The sequence below is a fragment of the Squalius cephalus genome (assembly GCF_949319135.1).
Source record: "Squalius cephalus genome assembly, chromosome: 6".
NCBI lineage: Eukaryota > Metazoa > Chordata > Actinopteri > Cypriniformes > Leuciscidae > Squalius > Squalius cephalus.
This window is the reverse complement of record NC_137127.1, coordinates 44,131,685-44,154,926: the sequence shown is the minus strand read 5'-3', so window position 1 is coordinate 44,154,926 and position 23,242 is coordinate 44,131,685. Positions and strand designations below refer to the sequence as shown.

Sequence of the window (23,242 nt, the reverse complement as noted above, 5' to 3'; positions counted from 1 at the left end):
ATCCTCCGCGTTATTGAGAGCGCAGAGAGAGAGAGAGAGAGAGAGAGAGAGAGAGAGAGAGAGAGCGCGTGTATCCGGTGCACGGGATATCCGAGCACACCGGCGATCTGACCGAGCAAGCAGATCTGGCCTCAGACACATTTTGAATGTGATGCGCGTGACATCACCCTTGAAGAAGCCGCGTACTGACCGGTGTCATCGAATGTACCGAGTGTCGTTTTGCGCCACGCATCCCCTTCTCATCGCATCCGCGCGCCGAGTACCTGACTGAAGTATGCCAGAGAAAAGACACAGCGCTGAAGCCATCCGGGATTATTCATACACCGCATGAGAAGCATCTTACTGCATTGATCTGTGGAATAATCATTCATCCTTAGGAGTGGGTGTGCAGGTAAGGACGCATTGAATCGCATATGTGTGTGTACTGGAGAACAGTGATTCACACATAGCCTACATTGTTGTAACGTCCGTTGATTCCTGTATGGTGAATGCAGCGACCGGCCTGCGCTGGACACACACTGCAGTCATTTCTGGGCCGTGTCTTGAGCCGATATTTCACTGTCGAGTGTCAGTGGTGGAGTGCTTATTTTAAATGTCAGCTGCGTTTGTTTTGTGTTTAAGAAAGGCCTGGTATTTATATTTGCACGGTGCTGCATTTTCCAACACACTGCACATTGGACCACACTGAGGAAAGTTGCTTGTAAGCTCAAATAAAGTGTCAGGCCTGAATGGAAGAAAACGTTAAATAGGCGGAATGAACATTAGATATGTAAGGTGATGCGAATAAACTGCGCTGGGTGTTAACGGTGATGGGAATATTGGTCAACAATGCGGTAAAGGCATTAAAGAAATACATCATCCATGTTAAAGCTGCACCTACAGCTCCTGTGTGTCCGGAATTAGCAGCAGTGTACTATCAGTGTAAAACATGAAACACTTGCTGTCATGCATGACCTGTTCTGCAGCATATACAAGGAAGAGTCTGAGGTGATTTACAGTGGTATTAGTTACTATCTGAGGGGCAGGACATTTGAGTCATATTAAGGTTAAATGCAAACAGTAGGTTATGCTGGTGCCTGCATTGACCATGCATTGCTCCTGGTTGTATTGGATGTACTGTATATTCAGACTGCAAAGGAGGCACAGAAGCTGCACCCAAAGCAGCACATGCCACTAAAAGGTCAATTCATACAGATTGTGAAAGTCCCCATGAAATCAAAATTGGGCTTTTGGTATGTACTGTTATCTATAAGCTATGTGCTCCAAAACAATGACAAAATTCACATTTAGGAGATATAAGCTTTCAAAACGTACAGTCTCTCACTTCTGCCAATATGGATAAATGATTTTGATGACATCGCTCTGCACTTCAGCTTCTCATTAGATTTTCTATCCAATCAAATGCTCTCTGGAATCTGAAGCTCCGCCCCCTACATTATAAATAGACGCTGAAGCTGCAGCTAAAATCGGTCACTCTTCACACATTTACTATCTTCTAAATGGTGAATGTGCACATAGTGCACTATAGGGAATGATTCAGACAGTGTAAATATGCTTTACATTGGGGTGAATGAAGTCTGGTTTCACGTTAGTGTCACGCGTTAGTGCACAGAGTCTGCTCCGGTCCAATGAGGAAACTGCGGCTTTACTGAACTCAACAGCTCTGGCCGAGCTGTGATATAAACTAAACGCCATTGGCTATTTAAAAAAAGGAGCTGTTCGATATGCCCCGCCCTGTCTTCCTGTTTCAGTGGCAATAGATGCGTCCAAAATCACATATTTCTCTTGAGTAGGTACTTATTTTGAATAAGTAATTACTCCACGGCCATTAAAAAAGTATGTTCTATATAGTATGAATGTAATTTGAATGTACTACATTCACCTTGTTGCCCTTATCACATGACCTACCAGGGTCAGTTGCGTCGCTTCACTGCCATTCATAAATCCTCTCCTGTGGCCTCATGGGAGAGTAAAGTGTCCATATGCACACTTCAGAATCTCACCGGAAGAAGTAGGCTTGTTCATCCAGGTAGTTTTGACCTACTGTTTTATGAGTACTGTGAATTCGGACATACTTCTTTTGTCACATACTCTTTTCTTGCCTACTATATAGTAAGGAAGTATGCGATTTCGGATGCAGCCTGTGAGTTTCGAGGCACTTCAGCAGGCCTTTAAATTCTGCACAAACAGTATAGGTGAAATAAATGGAATTATAAAAGCAATAATAATGTTTTATGATTAGTGGAAACTGGTTAATGAAAATATAAAATAATGCAAAGAATTATGACAATAAAAAATGCATATATTAAATTAATAATCAATAGTTTTACAAATACAATTTTTACATTATTATTTGTACTTTTGGACTGTCTAAAGGCACAATATCTCAGTTATATGAAACCAAGTGTCAGGACATATATACATACATGTCATTATATGTTATATGTTTGTTTTGTCTGTGAATTTCAAATAGTTATTTGATATAAATTAGTTGATGCACAACTTTGCTTAGACTGTTTTTATACTTCTAAATCCAGTTGGTTTGATGCAAATGCATTTTTTTTTTTAAATAAGAGGTGTAGGCGTATATGTGTTTTTCAGAGTGACGAGATTGAAGGCTAGCTTTATTAGCAATGGATGTTGTAACAACAAATGTTCGACCTGTGAGTACATAGTGTGATGTAGCGTTCTCTATAGTTCTTACGTTTACTATTGCACATACAAATTTGTTGTCTTTTAAAATCAATCAAATCATATTGGGTTTCTGAAATTCTAGTCAAAGAGATTTGTGTATATGTGAATATGTCCGGTGTAGTCCAGGTCTACTGATTTCATTGATCCCCAAGCTGATTTTTCAGTCGAATAAATTCATCAAGATGTCTATATTTACTTAATGTAATCAAGAAATGAAAGAAGGTGGCAGCAATCATAGAGAGAGAGAGAAGTCTTCTGCCCAGGGAGTGACGGCCTTCATGTTAATGCAGCATGGCATGATCTCCCTCAGGTCCTTCTCGTCTCTTCGAGGACTGGATCACTTTTTTATTCCGCTGAAAGCAACCTTACAGTCTGGGAAGAAGCACCAGCTCCTGATCTATATCTGACCTATTTGAGTTTAAATGTAGAATGTCCTTTTTAAAGGGCAATTGCCGTTCTTGTTGAGGCAGATTCTTCTGTCAGATTATCCTCGTCCAGCCCGTCTGTCCCTCTGCCTCACACTGTCTTGAAGATGGAAAGTGATTTAGGAACATGATGTCATGATTAGGCTATATGAATGCAGATTTATCCTGTTATGCTTATATATTGACAGTGAGGAGACAGGGTGGATGATACCTGCTGCTTTGATAAATTAAAAAGATCTAATTAATTATAAGCACGCCCAGACAGAATCTGCAGCGCTTATGCACTGAAAACATTATACTTTGTTTGGACCAACTTAGAATATATCTAGAATATATCAAAATATATCTAATTTTCAACCCTCATTCTGACCCTGTGACTGAAATGATCTGTTTTTAAGGGGCGGCTTGTCAGTAAACGGTCGCTGTTATGATTGGCTAACGTCATTGAAATTGTATCAACAGCCACTCGTTGTAAGTAAGTGATTTGAAAACATTATCCATATAACCGTCATTTACAGACAAAGCATTGTGATATCATTCCTGATGCTGGGATCCTTCTGAAGAGTACAGACAGAGCTGTTTAAACTGGACAGGTCAAAGGCTGTAAACGTTCCTTTTCCTTTCCATTTACTCTTTCATTTGTTCTCTTGTCGGCAGACTCAGGTGCGGGCATCTGTTCTGTATCCAGTGTAGACAGCGTCAGTGATTATAATGGATTCTATTGGCTTTAGATGCAACGAATAGTTATACATCATCACACCATAGGCCCCGCCCACTGGCATTCAGTCGCTTAACAGCTGACATATGTCTACACTGGATGCATTCCAGTTAGGGGTGTAACGGTACACAAAAATCACGGTTCGGTACGTACCTCGGTTTTAAAGTCACGGTTCGGTTTATTTTCGGTACAGTAAGGGAAAGAAATGCAAACATTAAACTGCAGGTTGTTTATTACTATAAACTTTTTTTAACAATTTGTTTACACTTTTTTAAACACTTTTTAATAAAATATAATAAAATAGATATAAAATAAAAAAAGAATAAGAAATAAAATACTGCTGCAAAGTTCTCCACTAAATAAAATACTCTCAGTTTCAAACCAATATCACGTAATAAAATATAATGAAAAATATAAATAAATAACTATGATTACAGTGCAGGAACAGAAAATAGCCCTATATTAAAATAATATTAAACAAATATATTAATGTATTATTATTTTTCAATAATCAATCAACATAATAAATTTAAGATTTTTTTTTTCCACTTTTTTAATAATTATCAAAATAAAATATAGTCCAAAGCTATAGTACAAAGCTATTATTACCAGAGCATGTGATCAGAGCAGGTCATTTTACCATTGTTGCCAGCATGACTATACCAGCTCAGCAAACAGAAATCTAAGTTACTACTGAGAAATTTCACCTTATTTGAGCGGACTTTGCTTTTCCAGTGCGTGATCGGTACATGATTGGAGTGTTTGGGCCGTTAACGACAGAGCAGAACGCGCAGCGCAAACACGGACTCGAACATTGAGCAGAGAGCGCAGCGGGTCGCCACGGAACGGAGAGTGCGGCGGCGCACACGAAGCGGAAAAGCTTTTTTTCGCCATGCAGTCTATTTCATTGTTACAGTGACGACGGGTAAAACACGGGTAAAACCAGAGAATGTCTAATAGGAAAAAACATTAGAATCAGCTGCAGGGCGGGATTTGCGCTGAACGCGGAGACTTCCGCCACTTAATATGTTCGTGTGGAAACACGAAAATGTACCTATGTTCCGCACACAAAATATTGCATTCAGTCATTCGGTACACACGTGCACCGAACCGAAAGCCCTGTACCGAAACGGTTCGGTATTCGTACCGTTACACCCCTAATTCCAGTGTAGACATATGTCAGCCGTTAAGCGACTGAATGCCAGTGGGCGGGGCCTATGGTGTGATGATGTAAACTATTCGTCGATGTCTTGCTCTGGAGGCAGTCATATGCAAATACATTTGCATATGTCTGCCCATGTGATGTCACAAATCCCTCAATATCAAAACTAGCTTTGATTAATAATGAGGAGGTTTGAAGCTATGAAACTTTCAGAAAGTTTTAATGGTACAAAGACCTGTTATATGTCAAAAGATGAAGGCAAATTTGATTTCTCATGTCATGACCCCTTTAATATTCATCAAAAATATTTATTTTCCCCTAAGACAAATACATGAATGAAAAGTAAGATTATTTATTATAAGCCAAAATGTTATTTAATGTAGACCAATATAATATTTTTTCACCATATACAAAATCTAGATTTGCTATAATTTGAAAAAAAAAAATTGCTAAAGATAAAACTACACTATAATTTTTATTTTATATTTTAGTTAACTAAATTTGTTTATCCAACTGATTTAGTAAAAGGTATTTCAACCTTGGGGATGGAAGTTAAACTCAGAAAAGCCCATGTGAAAATGAAACAAAATATATTGAGTTGAGATTAGGGTTTGCTTAAATAATATACATAATATGAATAAAGACTACTTCGAAAGACCTTAATGGTTATTGTGATGTCTCTTTAAAATATGCATCATATTTTCTCTTATGTACTAAAAAAAAACAGCAGAAAAACTGTCTACTACACCGAGGAAGGTCCAGAGCACAGCCAAAGCTGTATAATAATGAGCAATGCTCTGCAAGCGACAGCAGTTGAAGAAAGGCCTCAGCTCCTTGATTTACCCAACTCCAAAGTACTCCAATGACACATCTGCAGTTCATCAACCAGAACTACTGATTTTGCCTTAAACCTCAGAAGATAAGTGACCTAAATCAAATGTACTCGCTGTGTGTGTGTGTGAGTGTGTGTGGTGCGGTTGTGTCTGATTCTTCTCTGATTCTGATGCTTGCGAGGAGTGGAGTTATTTGTGAATGTGAGAACGCCTGAAGTCTCGTGCTTCTCTCACAGATGTGTTTATTTGTCAGAGGGAAACACATGCCAGTTAGATCCTGCGGTCTGTCATGTCGGTGGGCACCAGGTGGTGGGAAGGAAGAAAGCCCCGATTGGCCCAGTAAGGACAAGAGAGCCTGACACGAGGTCAGACCGTTACTACTGGTATCAGAGAAGTGGGAAAGGAAACCCTGGGTACATTATACTGACTCAGAATGTTATCTGATACAGAGGTTGTGTAAAAGATACATTGCAAATTTGTTTCACTCTCAGAAAAAAAGATACAAAAGCTGTCACTTGGGTGGTACCCTTTCAAAAGGTACACCTTTGTACCTTATTTACCCCATAAGGGTGCATATTTAGTACATATTTGGGTAACACTTTATTTTGATGGTCCCTTTTGAACATTCTGTTGACTAAAAGTAACTTTGCAACTACATGTCAGCTAACTCTCATTAGAGTATTAGTAGACTGTCTGCTTAATATCTGATAACTCTTTATCGTGATGCTCCTCCAACAGACATTCTACTGACTATAAGTAACTTTGCAAGTGTATACTTCACTTATACGATATATAAGTATACTTCACTTTTTACGTGTACAGTGCGCGTGACGCAAATTGTGAGATCAGAACGCGCAGGTCGCACATGCGCATTTACATTTTTTTGCAGTAATTAGTTTATCCACTTCTAAAATCTACTAATACTCAACTAACACTCTGTGTTAGATACTAAATACTTTGTTAGATAAAAAATACTTTGTTATTAGTGACACCAGTGGCCAATAAGTGAACTGCACTCGTGCACACGTAACGCACTAGAGACTGAACGTGATTCAATGTACGATATACTCATGGCGAAGTTATTTTTTGTTCTTTGCTTAGAAAATACTTCCAAAAGAAGTTGGAAATACCTTTGCAGCGATACACTATTAACGAACATCCCCACACCGTCCACGCTGCTGAGAGCGACGTTTAGATGAATGTAAATATGTGCTGTGCGCTTTCTTCAATAACAAAATAAACACACAACAAAAATGACAACGGTGAGAAACCAGCAGTTAAGAAAGCATCTCATCATAGCACTGTGGATATGTTTGCACAAGCTCTGCAATTCACTGGCATCATGTTGACAAATGAGGTCATTAAAATTACACTGTTATGCTAGTTTGACTATAAAATATGTTTGTCTCATAGTCTAGATCAGGGGTCGGCAACTGGCGGCCCGCGGGCCAAAACTGGCCCGCCAGTAATATTTTCTGGCCCGCCGGATTATTTTGGAAGTCCTAAATGCTGTACAAAACTCTTCCACTACTTGAGAAAAGCCGTAGCCGCGCGGCGATTTCCCCGCCGCATACTGTGTGAAATGCCCATATAGGGAAACATGCGGCGCGGGATTACATTTTAAAGTAGAACTGTGCGTTCACAGCGGACGCGAATAGCACGCCAAATTCGCGCCTGCCGCGTCTAGTTATACGCTTGACCACTTTGTGTGCATTCGCGCGTCAAAAGACGGTAGCGGTCAGAACTCTGGTGTAGCCTACTTTGGACGGAGCCAGCGGTCTGACTGACAATAGCCCACTCCCGACATCTTTTGACAGCGTATCCGCACTTAATTCTGACCATCTGTACACCTCTGAGGAGCTGTTTGGAAACCATTGTCAGTCAACAACATTCTTTTTTTGCAAGGATGTTTGAAATAGTTCGGCAGAAAATAGCCTACTTCATTTGTAGGGCAATATGATTTTCGTTTGTTGCTTAGAAATTTGAGTGATAGACTTTGTCCTATTTAATTTATGTTATTTATATTTCAAAAAAAATTTCTGTGCCATTTTTTTTTTCTCTGCTGACAGTAGGCTACACTGTTAAAATAGCCTAATATTTATGCTGACAGTAGCCTACAATGTTAAAATAGCCTAATATTTATATTGACACGAACACAATTTTTGTATAGCATTTATAATTATTATAGGCAACTTAATCTCCTTCTTTCCGTTAGAGACATTTGAATGTGAGATTCTGGAAACGAGATTTAAATTTTGCGGACCCGTCAGGTCGGGAAATAAAGCGGGTGAACAGAGTGTATTTTAAGCGGTTGCTGAATAGAACCTTGTGGGAGCGGGACGGGAAAAAAAACAGTCCCGCGCATACCTCCTTAAACCTTAGGTGTGTATGTGTGTGTCCCGAATAAATAATAATAATAAAAAAGGAATAAAGTTTAAAAGTCGGACTGTAAGCGAATGAGGCATATTGCTATTCACACCTAAAATGGCTGTAATCTGTTACCACAATAGTACTTGATCTGTTTAAAATGATTTCCTTGATATATGCAGGTGTTAAATTCAAAATTAAAATTTGTCTAATCCAGTAATTCATTTTTTCTATTTTTGATCTGAGCACAATCAGAAAATCAGAAAACCTGTCATTATTCGTTTTTTCATTTTAGTTCAGGAAATAAATAATGGAAAAACAAGTAGTTTTTCATCTTTTTTTTTTTTTTTTTTTTTTGGTTTTAATTTGAAAAAAACGATTGAACGAATGATCCATGGACGGTGACGGACCCATCATATTCCGCGATCATAGGCCTATATAAGAGTATTTAATTTGTATCCATAGGCCTACTCTGTGTAGCTGGCCCGCCATCTACTGGCTAAAAAAAATATTGGCCCTCGGCCAAAGTTACTTGCCGACCCCTGGTCTAGATGATATAGATCTGGCTATGTGAGACTATAGTTCTATAGTAGACACATTGACATTACAGTACAGAATAGCTTAAATGCATAAATCAGTCTACAGTTGAATTCGGTCAATTCTCTAACAATACTTTGTCTCTCAGCCGTCAACTGATTGCAAAGGAAAAGGCTGGAATTTTTTTACTTTAACAGTGTCTTCATTGCTTTCATGCAGAGCTCAAGCTGTCAAGTGACGTTTGGTAGGTTGTGATGTAAACTAAACGCTACTTGGCTGTATAAAAAGGGCAACAAGATCATATCTGATCATGGTTTTGACAGGATATAATGTAAACTAAACACTATTAGCTATTTTGATAAGCCCAGCTTCCCAGCTTCCTGTTTCGGTAAGAAATATGTCAACATAGAAGGAAGCAAAATTATTTTTGTCAAACCATTTGGAAATTGATGCTTATGGACTTTGCTGATGGAACTGATGGAATAACTCTTGTGCCATAATATGGAAATATGGGCAGAAGTTGTATCTTATAGACAGGGTTTCTCTCTGGTGTGCTTGGTTGTCTGTCATTCCACATTTAATCAAACGAGGCTGCTGAAGGATCTAGGATTCTCAAAAGCAACCTGTGTGTGTGTGTGTGTGTTACTTTAAGAGAGCAACCATACATCTATTTTCATTGTTTTTTTATGATTTAATTTTATAATCATTTATAATTAGTAGTCATTTATGTAGCCTAGTTGTCATTTAATTGATCATTTATTCATATTAGTCATATTTGATTACTTCATTTATCATTTTATCATTTGTTCATCATTTTATTATTATTATTCATTTGTCATTTTATATTACTTATTATTTCCTTTCTGTTGTTTAATCTTACGATTGTGTGGTTTCATAGAATGTTGAATGTTTGTCTTCATGAATAAGAGATGGTATAGCCACCACCCTTGTTGTATTTGTGCTGGTCAGACAAAGTCTGAGCATTGAAACATACACAACTAAGATTATTCAATAAACCAACTCTGCTCATTTTACAACCATCACTTCGTCTCCTTATTTCTGCTCTTCTTGGCTTTCTCATTCAAATTCTTGGCTGATAGAAGACTGTTAATATAGTTTTGGGTACCAGACAAAACACTCATATTGGGTACCACCAGACCAGACTTGCTTTTAACAGGTTTTTGGTATTAGACAAAACTCTAAAGGCTTCTGACTGGTTTTGGATACCACACTAAACAGGATATCTTCTGGCAGGGATTCGACGTCTGGGGCCGCATCCGATATTGCTGACGTGGAGATGTGATCTAACACTGCAAATAAAGAAGGAGAAAGGCTCCATGTGAATTGTTTTGAGAACGTTGTTGTCTGTACATGAAAAATGCAAAGGAAAAACATTTCTGTTTTTAGAATATCGTTGTTGTGTAAACGTACCATTAGTTTAATTGTGTTTTAGGTTGGTTTTGTTCTGTTCCTCTTTGCATGAGTGTATGTTTACATGACAGCAATGTACTAAAAATGGAAAAGTTTGCGTTTTTCACATACAGACGACAACATTCTCAAATTGATTGATTCCCGAACACGGATCTGCAAAAACAACTAAAAACGCTGTATTCTGCTGCCAGGCCAGTAGTTGGCGATATCACTTTGTAAAGAAACACTACTCGCCTATAGACTGAGGGCCCTATTTTAACGATCTGAAATGCAAGTATCAAACGCGAAACGCAAGTAATTTTGTGGGCGGATCTAAAATGGGTTGGTCTGAAGTAGCTTCATTACTCATAGTTGTGGTTTGGGCGTAACGTGAAATAAACCAATCAGAGCTCAGATCTCACATTCCCTTTAAGAGCAGGTGCGCTTGTTCCATGGAGGATTGCTATTATAACGGCGGATTTGCCGATCACGCCAGGAGCGGTTCACAGCGAGGAGACCGACGTTCTCGTCAGGGCCGTAAAACACAGAGAAGTGACATTATATGGGGATGGAGAAACCCACCCAAATTTTACACGAAAAGAGTACATGCCTCCTCTTTTCGCTGAACCGCCCCCGGGAGCGCAAGTTCATTCTTTAATTTACTGACGTGCGTCTGTGGAGGGAAAAGTCCGCTGTGTGTCGGGTGCAAAATAGGAATGATACATGCGTCGATGTGCAAAGTCAATAGCGCTGGGTGCATGATAGGGCCCTGAACATGTAATACGCATACGCAATGTCACCGTTTACACAAATTTGCGTTTTTGTTGTCTAGTACATGGGGACGATAACGGCATTGTTTTCAAAAGCTTGCGTTTTCAGGTGCCCACAATGCCTTTGTCATGTAAACGTGTACAAAATTTTCAGTTTTTAGATTAAAAGGGTTTCATTTAAACGCCCGGTGAGTTCCCGGTGGCCTGCCGACTAATTTGGCCTGCTGCCAGCCAGCGTTTTTTTTATTTTTTTTATTTTTTTTATTATTATTATAATTTGTTTTATACTACTACCTTTACCAGTGTCCATGATGTGATCATTTTCGAATTCGTCATTCAATAAAATTATTATGATAAAATAAAATCATGAATCTGTTATTCTTGACTGGCAAGGCTACGATTCGACTTTAAGCCTCAGCCAAACGGTTAAACAGAAAATACTAGCATCACCCGATGATGGAGAGAAAACAGCCAGGTGGAGCAGAGAGGGAAAGGACAAAGAAAAAGAAAGCACTCAGAGAACAAGCATCAAAATGTTGCAAAATGAATGACCTGTTCAGGGCTTCAAGTGCAGGTCAGTTTCATCTGTAAATACTGTACTTTTTTCTTCGTTAACTTAGTATTGAAATGCTAGCAAATGTAAGCGGTATAGCGCCCCTATTACTATCGTCACTCACAATACTGTATGCTAAAGGAGATTAATATTATTTAGTGTAAAGTTACATTAGTAATTTAGCAGACAAATATTAACATTTATGTGGTACTGGGAGCAGGGAGACAGGAGTGATAATGCAATAACAATAATGCAATAATGCAAAAAATAATGCAATAACATTTTATTAGAAAATTATGTCTGCCTAGTGTTGCTAAATGTTGGATATTTAAGTAATTTTAAGATGAAAACAACAACATTTTGTCATAAATATAATACTTTGATTTTTTACTAAAATAAATGTAGATTCTGGGCAAACAAATTACAATAAGGTGGTTGTTTTACACCAAGGTGGAGACAGTTCTCTTTGTAACATGAGGCCAGAACAAGTGATAGGTGAAGAAGAGACAGGTACAAGAAAAATACGCACACTTTATCACACTTTATACATGCATACATACATACATACATATATATATACTAGTACACTAGTACTCCACTTTAATTAGTGTATGAGGCTGATGATACTGGTGGAAGTGAGAGACATAGAGATATTAGGGTAAATGAAGAGAAGGAAAAGGAAGTGAGGATACTGTTCAAGAGAAAGCCTTTAATTATTTTACACGGCCCCAGCCTAAGGATTTAGACCAATAAATGTAATTTAGGAAAAAATTGGGTTGTCCATGTTTCTAAATTTTATTTGGGTCCATGGGATGGCCTGGATGGGTGTGGAATTTCCCGGGCTGAAATTGTGTCCCAGTCCGGCCCTGATTTAAGCCCTGTGTGTTTTTTAGCTCCTTGTAGTGTTAACGTTATGTTCAAGACAAGCGTGTAATGTTCTGGTGTTCCTAGTATTCATTAAAAGTTAGTTTGATCGTCTTCTTGCGTCACACGTCTCTCTTGGATTATCTACTTACAACTCTGAGACTTGTGATACTGCGGTGATTGACCAAATTCACAAAGAATTTGTTCAATGTGATAAGAAAACTTCCATATGTCTCTCACCCATTCCTTCGAAACTATCTTGGGTATCTATCTGTCATCCTTTTGAAATAACTTGTACTGTCTCTTGGGTGATATCTCAATGCCTCCTTCTGCTGTTTGCTTTTCGGTAGAGAGTAGTTGAGAATTTAAACTTTGTTCTAAAAATGATCTTTAGTGTCTATTTTGGGTATATTTGTGTTATTAATACATTCATAAATCATATAAAAAAATGGGCTGAGTGGAATGTTTTTGTGAAAATTTTCTCTTTGAAAACAGGGAAAATGTCAACATGCCTAAAAGAGATGAATTACTTTTCATGAAACACATGGCCTTTATACTGTACCTTCCCATTATATCTCACGAGGTGTGAAGAATCTAAGAAATTAGGCCACCTGTGAAACATTTGAAACACTTATATGAGACAAGTGTCTATTTAAACATCAGGAGGGTTAAAAAAAAAAACAATCACACACACATACGTGAACACATACACATTATATATATATATATATATATATATATATATATATATATATATAATGCAAAGATATATTTCAAATTAAAAAATTCTTCACACAAAACCAATTCTGCTTATCTCTTTCTATCTCTTGATGTGCCATTTGGAATATCTGGCAGGAGGGTGACGAAAACATTGGGTGTGTGTGTGTGTGTGTGTGTGTGTGTGTGTGTGTGTTATTAAGGGGGATGGGGCCAGCGAGATTTTGGGTTTATGAAAAATGGGGGAGGGGAGCGCTATGCATTTTTGTGCTGCATTCACTCAAGACAATAATGACTGACATCTCAATGAACATATGAAGAAAAAGAGCAGATCACACCTGTCAAAGAGTCTCTGTGTTTGTTTATAACCATCAGAACAGTGACCATATGGATAGAAATTCGTGAAATTGCACATATGACACACAGCACACCAATGATGGTCTGGTTGTTCACCAGCAGGCAGTGGAAAGGGTTCTGGAAGGGGGATGGGGTGAAGGATTAGCCTCCTAAATCTATTAGAAATTCATTCATACTAAATTCACTTATCAAGACGCTGAAGGAAAAAAAGATCTGCTCTCTTGTATTTGTAGTGAAAAGTAGGTGAATTGACCCAGTTGTTCTGTATTCCTGTAAAAAGGTCACTTGACGTCAGGGAATTGGAACAGTTATTTGTTGTGGTTTCAAAGGAATATCGGTCTCATACAACAAATCATTCCAATCCTGGATGCTTGAATAGTCAATACAGTGTTTCTGTGCTACAATAGACAACATGGTAGGCTAACAAATGTGTCTCAAAACACCTGTTAAGCTAGCTTGCACAGCACACATAGGCCTTACCTTAGTCTACATGTCAGAAACCATGGCTACGTTTCATTTGCTTCATAGTGCCTTGAAAAGTGGACGTCACACTGTCAGGGTTTTGAGCCATCTTAAGTGAGACTTCATCAGTCATTGCACACTACCTCACTACTACTTGAAGTGACTAAAATAACCCAAAAATTAGCATTTTTATTCATTTAAATTTGTTTACTAGACACTAGATACTTTTGTGCGAGTATAAATTGCACAAGATGTGACCTTTACAACACAATTATCATAACCCAACAGCTGACACGTTATACAATCACATTTATTTTCATATGTACTTTTGTCAAATTTTACAAAAGTACATATGAACAAAGTACATATACTTTTTGCATCTTTATGTGTGGAAAGTTCCTTTAAAGGGTGAGTAAAACTGACCATATGAATTGAGGGGTTTTATACAGTCTTTTTGAAGAGACACAATTGTTTTATAAGATAATTTAACTAATTTAGCTCTTTATTCACATATTTTTCACCTGGATTTCATGCTCTACATGGGCAGATTATTGATAATTAAATACTTATTTTCACGTGGTTCTTTACACAATGCTATATTGACCTCAAAACACGTTTACTGTAGTGCATGATTTGTATGTTTGCAATGCATCACATAAACAGCTTGATACATTTATGTATTCATTTTCTAAGAGAAAACGTTCTCGGTAGCTCACCTGGTACAGCATTACACATGTGATGCGGAGCGCTCAGGTACAAGTTGTGTAAATGAGTAAATTATGTCAGAATTTACATTTTTGGGTGAACTGTCCCTTTAAGGCAGGTTAGTTCACCCTGCAGCTGTCTTGGTAATGCCTTATGGACAGCTTCTTCCTAGTTATGCTACTATAGTTATTTTCTACTTAAAAGGGAAAATAGTTAAATCTCCAAAACTGCCTTCCTAATTTACATTTAAGTAACACATGACGAATCAGCAAAACAATCTGAAGTTAGCTGGAATGTTGAGTTGCCATTTCTGCCATTTATTTGTCTGTGAGTGCCTTGCCTCCTTTTACTGTGTCTGGTGGTGTGTATCTAAATGTGTATCTTAAAGGGATAGTTCACCCAAAAATGAAAATTCTGTCATCATTTACTCACCCTCATGTTGTTCCAAACCTGTATTTCTTTCTTCTGCTGAACACAAAATAAGATATTTTACAGAATGTCTGCAACCAGACAGTTGATGGGCTCCATTGATTTTTGTCTCCATACTATGAAAGTCAGTGTCAACTGTTAGGTTGGTTACCCATATTCTTCAAAATAACTTTTTGTGTTCAGCAGAAGAAAGAAACTCATACAGGTTTGGAACAACTTGAGTGTGAGTAAATGATGACAGAATTTGCATTGTTGGGTGAACTATACCTTTAAATCTATATCTGTAGGTCTGTGTATGTGTGCATTTTATCAATTGGAATCTATTAGGTTTGCGTGTGTATGTGTTTGGCTTTACAGATTTTCTGTTTAGCTGGTACTGTGGATGCTGACTTTCACTACTCTATATGCAGGGCTGCTTGAGGAAGCAGGCGCGATGGCCAATGCCTCAACAGACCTGGACAATGCTGAGGCCCAGAGACAGCTCAACAACAACAACAGGCCTGCAAGCACAGGATTCTGGGAAACCGAGACCACCAGTGCCAAACTATTTGAGTGCTCCCGCATCAAAGCACTAGCAGGTACGTGGAAGATCTGCTAGTTCTGTGGCTGCGTGTGTCTAGATTTTGAGCATATACTACCATTCAAACGTTTGGGGTCAGTAAGATTTTTGTTAAAATTAATACTTTTATTCAGCAAGGATGCAATAAATTAATCAAAAGTAATCATTAATAATTTCTAATGTTACAAAAATGGCTATTTCCAATAAATCCTGTTTTTTTTAACTTTTTGGTCATCAAAGAATGACCAAAGATTACGATTCTTCTAAAAAGATTACGCAGCACAATTGTTTATCATTGATATTTATAAAAATAAAAATAAAGTTTCCTGAGCAGCAAATCAGCATATTATAATGATTTCTGAAGGATCATGTGACACTGAAGACTGGAGTAATGATGCTGAAAATTACTGCTATACATCACAGGAATAAATTATACTTATTATCCTAAATTATACTTGTAATTTTAATAGTATTTCACAATATTTCTTTATGTTTTGATCAAATAAATCCAGCCTTGGTGAGCAGAAGAGACATGAAACATGAAACATGAAAAAAATCTTATGGACCTGTGAATGGTAGCATTTATATTAGGGATCCCTTATACATATTACAATTCTGGTTTATACTACTGTAAAAAAATATTGTGATTTTAACGGTCAAAGACTGTAAAAACGCTACAGTGAAAAATTGTTTATTGGTAAAGAGAAAGTTTCCGTACTATATACGGTAAACAACTGTGATAGATCTAATGGTACATTTAATGTAATTTTACTGTAAAATACCATTAAATTACAGTTTTTGGAAGTGAAAACGAACAAGTCATTGTATAATTTACATTGAAAAAACGTAAATTTACATTCCCACAATTCCCTGCTTGACACTTCACATTTGATGTATTTTTGTTGAAATAACTGTTTCTTCATAGTTTTCTTAGTTTTTTCTAATCAGTTATGTACATTAGGATTTTATGTTACATTTAATGTTGTTAAATTAATGTTTATTGCGTTTTTAAAATTTCACGTGTGTTACCATGATGGTGTTTAGTGTTTGTGTGAATGACACTGTGCAGCTTCTATATATTAGTATTAATTTTCTTGTGAATGAGCTGCTTGTGATGAGCTTTAATTCATCATGTGATTTTCATCTCCACTGTGATTGGAGGTTGTCAGTGAATTACTATGGTACAAAACAGATATAAATACTTCAATAGGTCAGTAAATTAACATTATATCAGATAATTAAATACGGTTTATTACTGTAAATTTAAGTAAAGTCTGTAAAATCTAAAATGTTGCTACCGTATTTTTTACAGTAAATTTCTGGCAACCACAGCTGCCGGTATTTTACCGTAAATGTAACAGATTTTTTTTTACAGCGTGCTTATGCTACACTGTAAACAATAAATGTACAATCAACTTGACTGTTTAAGTCATTTCAACTTAAATTGCATTAAACTGACTTTACAAAAATGAGTTGAATCTTGTGTAACTTAAAAAAAGTTGAAAATTGCTTTACTTATTTTGACGAGTTAAAGCAATGTAAAATATATGTTGTTATAACTTATTGATCATATAATTTATTTTACAGTGTACCTGATCATTATTTTCTTGTTATGGCTGACAAGTTATACATGGTGTGATAATGGTATAATAAATGAATATTAATTCTGAGATTTACATGTAAAAAAGCATTTTAGCTTATCTTTAATGATTGCTAACTTTAATGATAAGTGACAATCCAAAAGATAATCCAAAAGTAAAAATAGGAAAATTTACCATGTACAATATTGATAAACTAAAAGCTTTAATAATAATATTGTGTATACTTAATATACATTTTTGTGTGTGTCTCTCTGTCATCCTACCAGATGAGAGGGACGCGGTACAGAAGAAGACCTTTACTAAGTGGGTGAACTCTCACTTGTCCCGTGTGTCCTGTCGTATCTCTGACTTGTATAATGACCTGAGAGACGGCTACATGCTCATCAGACTGCTGGAGGTGCTGTCAGGAGAGATGCTGGTGAGTTCTCGGTTTAATCATCATAAAAGCACAGCCACAGAAAACACCAGTTCAACAACTTTTTTCCATCCAAAGGTTTTGACTTTTTAAAGTTGGCATGAAACAGACGCTCCCTATTTTGACGTACACTCACCGGCCACTTTATTAAGTCCACCTGTTCAGCTGCTCATTAATGCAAATATCTAATCAGCCAATCGTATGGCAGCAATGCATTTAGGCATGTAGACATGGTCAAGATGATCTGCTGAAGTTCATACTGTACTCAGCATCAGAATGGGGAAGAAAGGTGATTTAAGTGGCTTTAAACTTGGCATGGTTGTTGGGGCCAGACGGGCTGGTCTGAGTATTTCAGAAACTGCTGATCTACTGGGATTTTCATGCACAATCTCTAGGATTTACAGAAAATGGTCTGAAAAAGAGGAAATATCCAGTGAGCCACAGTTCTGTGGGTGAAAATGCCTTGTTGATGCCAGAGGTCAGAGTAGAATCAATGCCCAGACTAGTCGAGCTGATAGAAAGGCAACAGTAACTCAAATAAGCACTTGTTACAACCAAAGTCTGCAGAAGAGCATCTCTGAACGCACAACACCTCCAACCTTGAAGCAGATACAGCAGCAGAAGACACACCGGTGTCACTCCTGTCAGCTGAGAACAGCAAACTGAGGCTACAATTCACACAGACTCACCAAAACTGGACAATAGAAGATTTGAAAAAGTTTCCTGGTCTGATGAATCTCGATTTCTACAACAACCTTCAGATGGAAGGGTCAGAATTTGGCGTAAACAGCATGAAATCATGGATCCATCCTGCCTTGCCTCAATGGTTCAGGCCGCTGGTGGTGTAATAGTGTGGAGGATATTTTCTAGGCACACTTTGGGCCTTTAGTACCAATTGAGCATCGTTTAAACGCCACGGCCTACCTGAGTATTGTTGCTGACCATGTCCATCCCTTTATGACTAGAATGTACCATCTTCTGATGGCTACTTCCAGCAGGATAACACACCATATCACAAAGCTCAAATCATCCGTCACATATACCCACATATAACTCTCGGTTGATTATTTTGTTATAATACATAATGTACAAGAGGTGATTGTTTATATCATGTTTATCACATTATGTATTTTAACAGTGTCGTTCAATAAAACCATGTGATTAGTTGCTTTTTATACCTTATTTCTACGAATTATTATTGCCTCATTGTTATTATATATGTATTTTAAGTTATTTTAAAGGCTATTGTACATTTAGGTTTATTTTTATTACCACAAAAAAGATCAGATTACTCGATTAATCGTCGAAATAATCGACTGATTAATCGATTACTAAAATAATTGTTAGTGACAGCCCTAATTTATATACTAATATAGTTTTTATTCATATTTTTAGCTTTATATTTTAGTTGAAGCTTTAGTAATTTTGTGCTTTCATGTGCTGTTGTAATTTTTGTATTATTTTTTTTATTACCATTTTGATTTAATTTATTTTTATTTTTAATTCAGTTTTGATTTATTTTCTAGTTAGTACTTTTAATGCCTCAACTTAAACTTAATTCAGTTAGTTGCTGTGACAACATTTCAAATTTTTGTTTAGTAATGTTTAGAATGGTTTAGGTTTGGTTAACGATAATATCCCTGATTTAGCATCCATGCCATGCTTTATGAATTGTCTTTCGAGGGATTAATATGCTCACGTGTTTGATATGTTCTTGTTTTAGCCTCGGCCCACGAGAGGCAGGATGAGGATTCACTGTTTGGAGAATGTGGACAAGGCTCTTCAGTTCCTCAAAGAGCAGAGGGTTCATCTAGAAAATGTTGGTTCTCATGATATAGTTGATGGAAACCACCGCCTCACTCTCGGCCTCATCTGGACCATCATCCTTCGCTTCCAGGTAAGAGTTGCTTGGATTTCTCTTGACTCCTTTGGGATTTTTGAGACTGCCGCCGCCATATCGTTTGACTTTAAGGGAAAGCTCTGTGTACTGAACTCTTTTCCAGTATGCTAGTGCTGGATTTCTGTGATCTGATCTGTAAAGAGGTTGGCATCTTTTGATCTGTGGGTGTGTGTGATCCCTGTCTGCCCTTTATGGCTCCTGTTGAGTGTGTGATCACTGTCTGTGTGGTGCCTGTGTGGCTGTATAGCCGATTGTCAATACCTGCATTACGTACTGATAGATAGCAGAGGAGTTGGCAAAATACGGTAGAGCAGGGATGGGAAACTTCAGAGTTCAGCTCCAATCCTGATTTTTAAAATACCTGTAGCTTTCTAGCAATCCTGAAGACCTTGATTAGCTTGTTCGGGTGTGTTTGATTCGGGTTGGAGCTGAACTCTGCAGGACAGTGGCCCTCCAGGACCGAAGTTGCCCATCCCTGCTGTAGAGTCCCAAATAACACACTTCATGTGTCCTTGCAATGGCCGCAGTAGACGCGTGATTGTGAACTTCACGAGACCATAGGGTGACCAATTTCTCTTTTCAAATTTCATAAGGGTGCTTGCAAGTGCCCTCTTTGCAGCTGCAAACGCTTATATGGCACATAAGTCATATTAACTACTTTTATAGTGTTTTTCTGTGATCTTTCTGAGTTTTGCAGCCCCTGGTCCCTGTATGTTGTCATTGAGTTAAAAAGACGAGCTTAGGCAGTCTGTGGTAAAGTTTTGTGGTTTGGCATGAGGGTTTATAAATGATAGTTGAAATATCCCTTTACACTGCTAAGATCTGACCTGACTTCATCTAAGGCCCTGTTTACACCTGGTTTTAACATGCATTTTGGTCGATCGGATCACAGGTGGACAACGCTAAATACAGGTGTAAACGGGTCTAAAGCATTTTAGCTTGTCCACTTTCGACTACTTCCAGAGGTAGTGGAAAACGCATTCGACCGGATTGCTTTCGTAGTGTAAACGCTCATGTGATCGAACAGCCACAAAAGACGCCTACTCTCTGTCTACTGAACTAATGCGTTAACATTATGGGAAGCACACTAGCCAGACGGGGTTTAAACTTTGTCGGCTGGAGACCCAAGTTTGGTTTGAAGACGAAAAACATACCAAGCGCAATGCTCTCTCACCATTCCTGATTTCTAACACACACATTCGGCTGGTCTTGTGGTTGTCAAAGCAGAAATGAAAGCTGCTGCTCTCCGTATGTTTCTCAGCTTTCTCCGGTTATGTTCATGTGTAAATTGCGTGAGCTTATATCGTCCATTAGATCAAAAGATCTGAAAAGGCCCGTATATTTACCCGCCCATAGACCCTCCCCTCAAAGAAATAAGACGGACTCTGGACAAAAGAGACGGATTAAAACACCAGTTGTAAACGGGTATGTGTCTCCCTCGTCTACTGGTGATCCGATCGACCAAAACACATTTTAATACCAGGTGTAAACATGGCCCAAGGGTGACCCTGAGAAAATGTGCACTGAATTGTATTGAAATAAATTATATATTTTTTAAAAACTTTACACACTTAACACACTTAGGCCTGGTTCTACAGAAAGGGCTTAGATTAAGCCATGATTAAGTTTTAGCTCAATTAGGACATTTAAGTAGATTTTTTTAAAAATCCTTAGAAAAAAACATTACTGTTTGCAGAACATGTCTTGAGACAAAACAGCCATAATTTAAGATATATCAGTGCAAGTTGCTTTCAGTTAAAACAGCTCAAACATGCATTTTTTTTTGCAACATGTAAACTTGGTAATCATGTCTAATTAAAAGGTTTTAAATCATTATGCATTAATCATATATTAACTCTGTTTCTAAAACAACAGAAGTAATTATGTCCTATTTAAGTAAGTCAAAAAAGCACTTACGTTTAATATAAATTTAAACTATAATACATTTGTATTTAATTGTAAATAACATGCAAGTGTATGAAAACATTGCATCCAGTTCACACTTCAGTATATTCTTTTGAAGTATTTTATTCCCGTAATAAGTATGCTAAAGTGTACTTTTTCACAAGATATACTAGGATCTTCTTATCTTGCTCCCATCATCTCTCTGAATATTTTAAAGAGCGCTGTGTCCATGATGTAACTACAAAGTGCTCCAGGTTTGCATTGTGTGTCAACTCTTGGTTCTGTCAGTAAAGCAGTGGCGGTTACCCAGAATGCCGTTCGACTGCAGTCCAGTAAGTTGATGCTGTGGTGATTCTGGATGCAGGGACTGAGAGAGATGGAGTGTCACCTGATCCAGCCAGCGTGCCGTAGAGATCACGGGGTGGGGCTGTCGTTCACGTTCACCTCTTGTCCTTTCTTGATTCTTCCTCTTCCTCTCTCTCTCTCTTTCTCTCGTTCATTCTCCTGCCTCCCTCCTTGATATTCCTCTTTATTATCCTGTCTCCATATATGCCGGAACATCTCTCCGCTCCCCTATTTATCTAATTTTTTACCCTCCCCATCTCTGTTGGAGTTCACTCTGCTCAGTCAGCAGGTAAGGCCTAACACTGCAGCAGCCGGAGAGAGAGAGAGAGAGAGAGAGAGAGGGGAGAGAGAGAGAGAGAGAGAGAGAGAGAGAGAGAGAGAGAGAGAGAGAGAGAGAGAGAGAGAGGAGAGAGAGAGAAATTACAAAGAGGGCAGATGGGAAAGCAGTAAGGCAAACATTATAATTTAGGGTTCTGTTTACATTTCCTTTCTTCCCTTTGTCTTTTGCTTCTTAACTACTCTTGTTTTAAGCATAAAGCTCTGTAAATGTTGTTAAATTTATGCTTAAAGAAAGAAAAACAGTCTCACCCCACAGTGCAAGAAAACTAAACTTAATTTAAGATATATTCTGTGAGGGAAAGTCTTCTTATCTAACCTAATGTTGCTTCTCAAGTAAATGTATCTTGTTTTAAGGATTTTTGGACATTTTTACTGGAAAACAAGATTAAAATACATACTTTTGCAGTGCTGTTCTTTGAGGTTGTAGATATTGATCATGTATTGACTGCATGATGCGAGAAATTCAATATGACGAATGGGACACTCAGGAGACACTTTCGTTTTTGTAATGTGCTTACATAAATGTGTTCGTGTGTGTGTGTGTGTTCCTGGTAAACCCTACATTGCAGACCAAATGTCCCCACAATGATATAATACCAGAAATTTTGACCTTGTGGGGACATTTTTTTGGTCCCATGAGGAACACAGCTTATAAAACATACTAAATATTTTGATAATGTGAAGCATTCTGTGGGTAGGTTTAGGGGTAGGGTTAGGGTTGTACAAACCACTAATTTTAAGGACTACAGATGATATAATTAATTTTGAACAAAAATATTTTGTTACACTTTTATTTCGATGGTCCACTTTAGACATTCTTCTAACTATAAGTAACGTTGCAACTACATAACTCTCATTCTGTATTAGACTGTTAGGGTTCAGGTTAGTAGAATAAGTTGACATGTACTTGCAAAGATACTTATAGTCAGTAAAATGTCTGTTTGGGAGCATCACAATAAAGCGTTAGCAGATTTAAACTGACAGTCTACTAATACACCAATGACTGGTTGTTCACATGTCATTGCAAAGTTACTTATATTTAGTAGAATGTATAAAGCGGACCATCGAAATAAAGTGTTGCCAAATATTTACCGTAGTTATACTTGCTAACTGTCACCAATACTAATTACATAAATACATTAAGATCATTGGTGGGTTTTCGCTGAAAAACAACA

General features: G+C 37.6%; 2 protein-coding genes across 5 annotated transcripts in view; one reads left to right on the top strand and one right to left on the bottom strand.

The window, feature by feature from the left end:
* lbhl (LBH regulator of WNT signaling pathway, like) overlaps window positions 1-23,242 on the bottom strand; it is a 489,980-nt gene that overhangs the window by 415,504 nt on the left and 51,234 nt on the right. The gene's annotated exons all lie outside the window — the stretch shown is intronic.
* Window positions 40-23,242, top strand: part of sptbn4b (spectrin, beta, non-erythrocytic 4b) — an 88,406-nt gene continuing 65,203 nt past the window's right edge. For all 4 annotated transcript variants that reach the window (XM_079874321.1, XM_079874320.1, XM_079874319.1 and 1 more), the window contains exons 1-4: window positions 40-391; window positions 15,414-15,581; window positions 17,430-17,581; window positions 19,302-19,475. In XM_079874321.1, coding sequence (XP_079730447.1) covers window positions 15,437-15,581; window positions 17,430-17,581; window positions 19,302-19,475 — 471 coding nt within the window. In that variant the 5' untranslated portion in view covers window positions 40-391; window positions 15,414-15,436. The remainder of the gene's footprint in view (window positions 392-15,413; window positions 15,582-17,429; window positions 17,582-19,301; window positions 19,476-23,242) is intronic.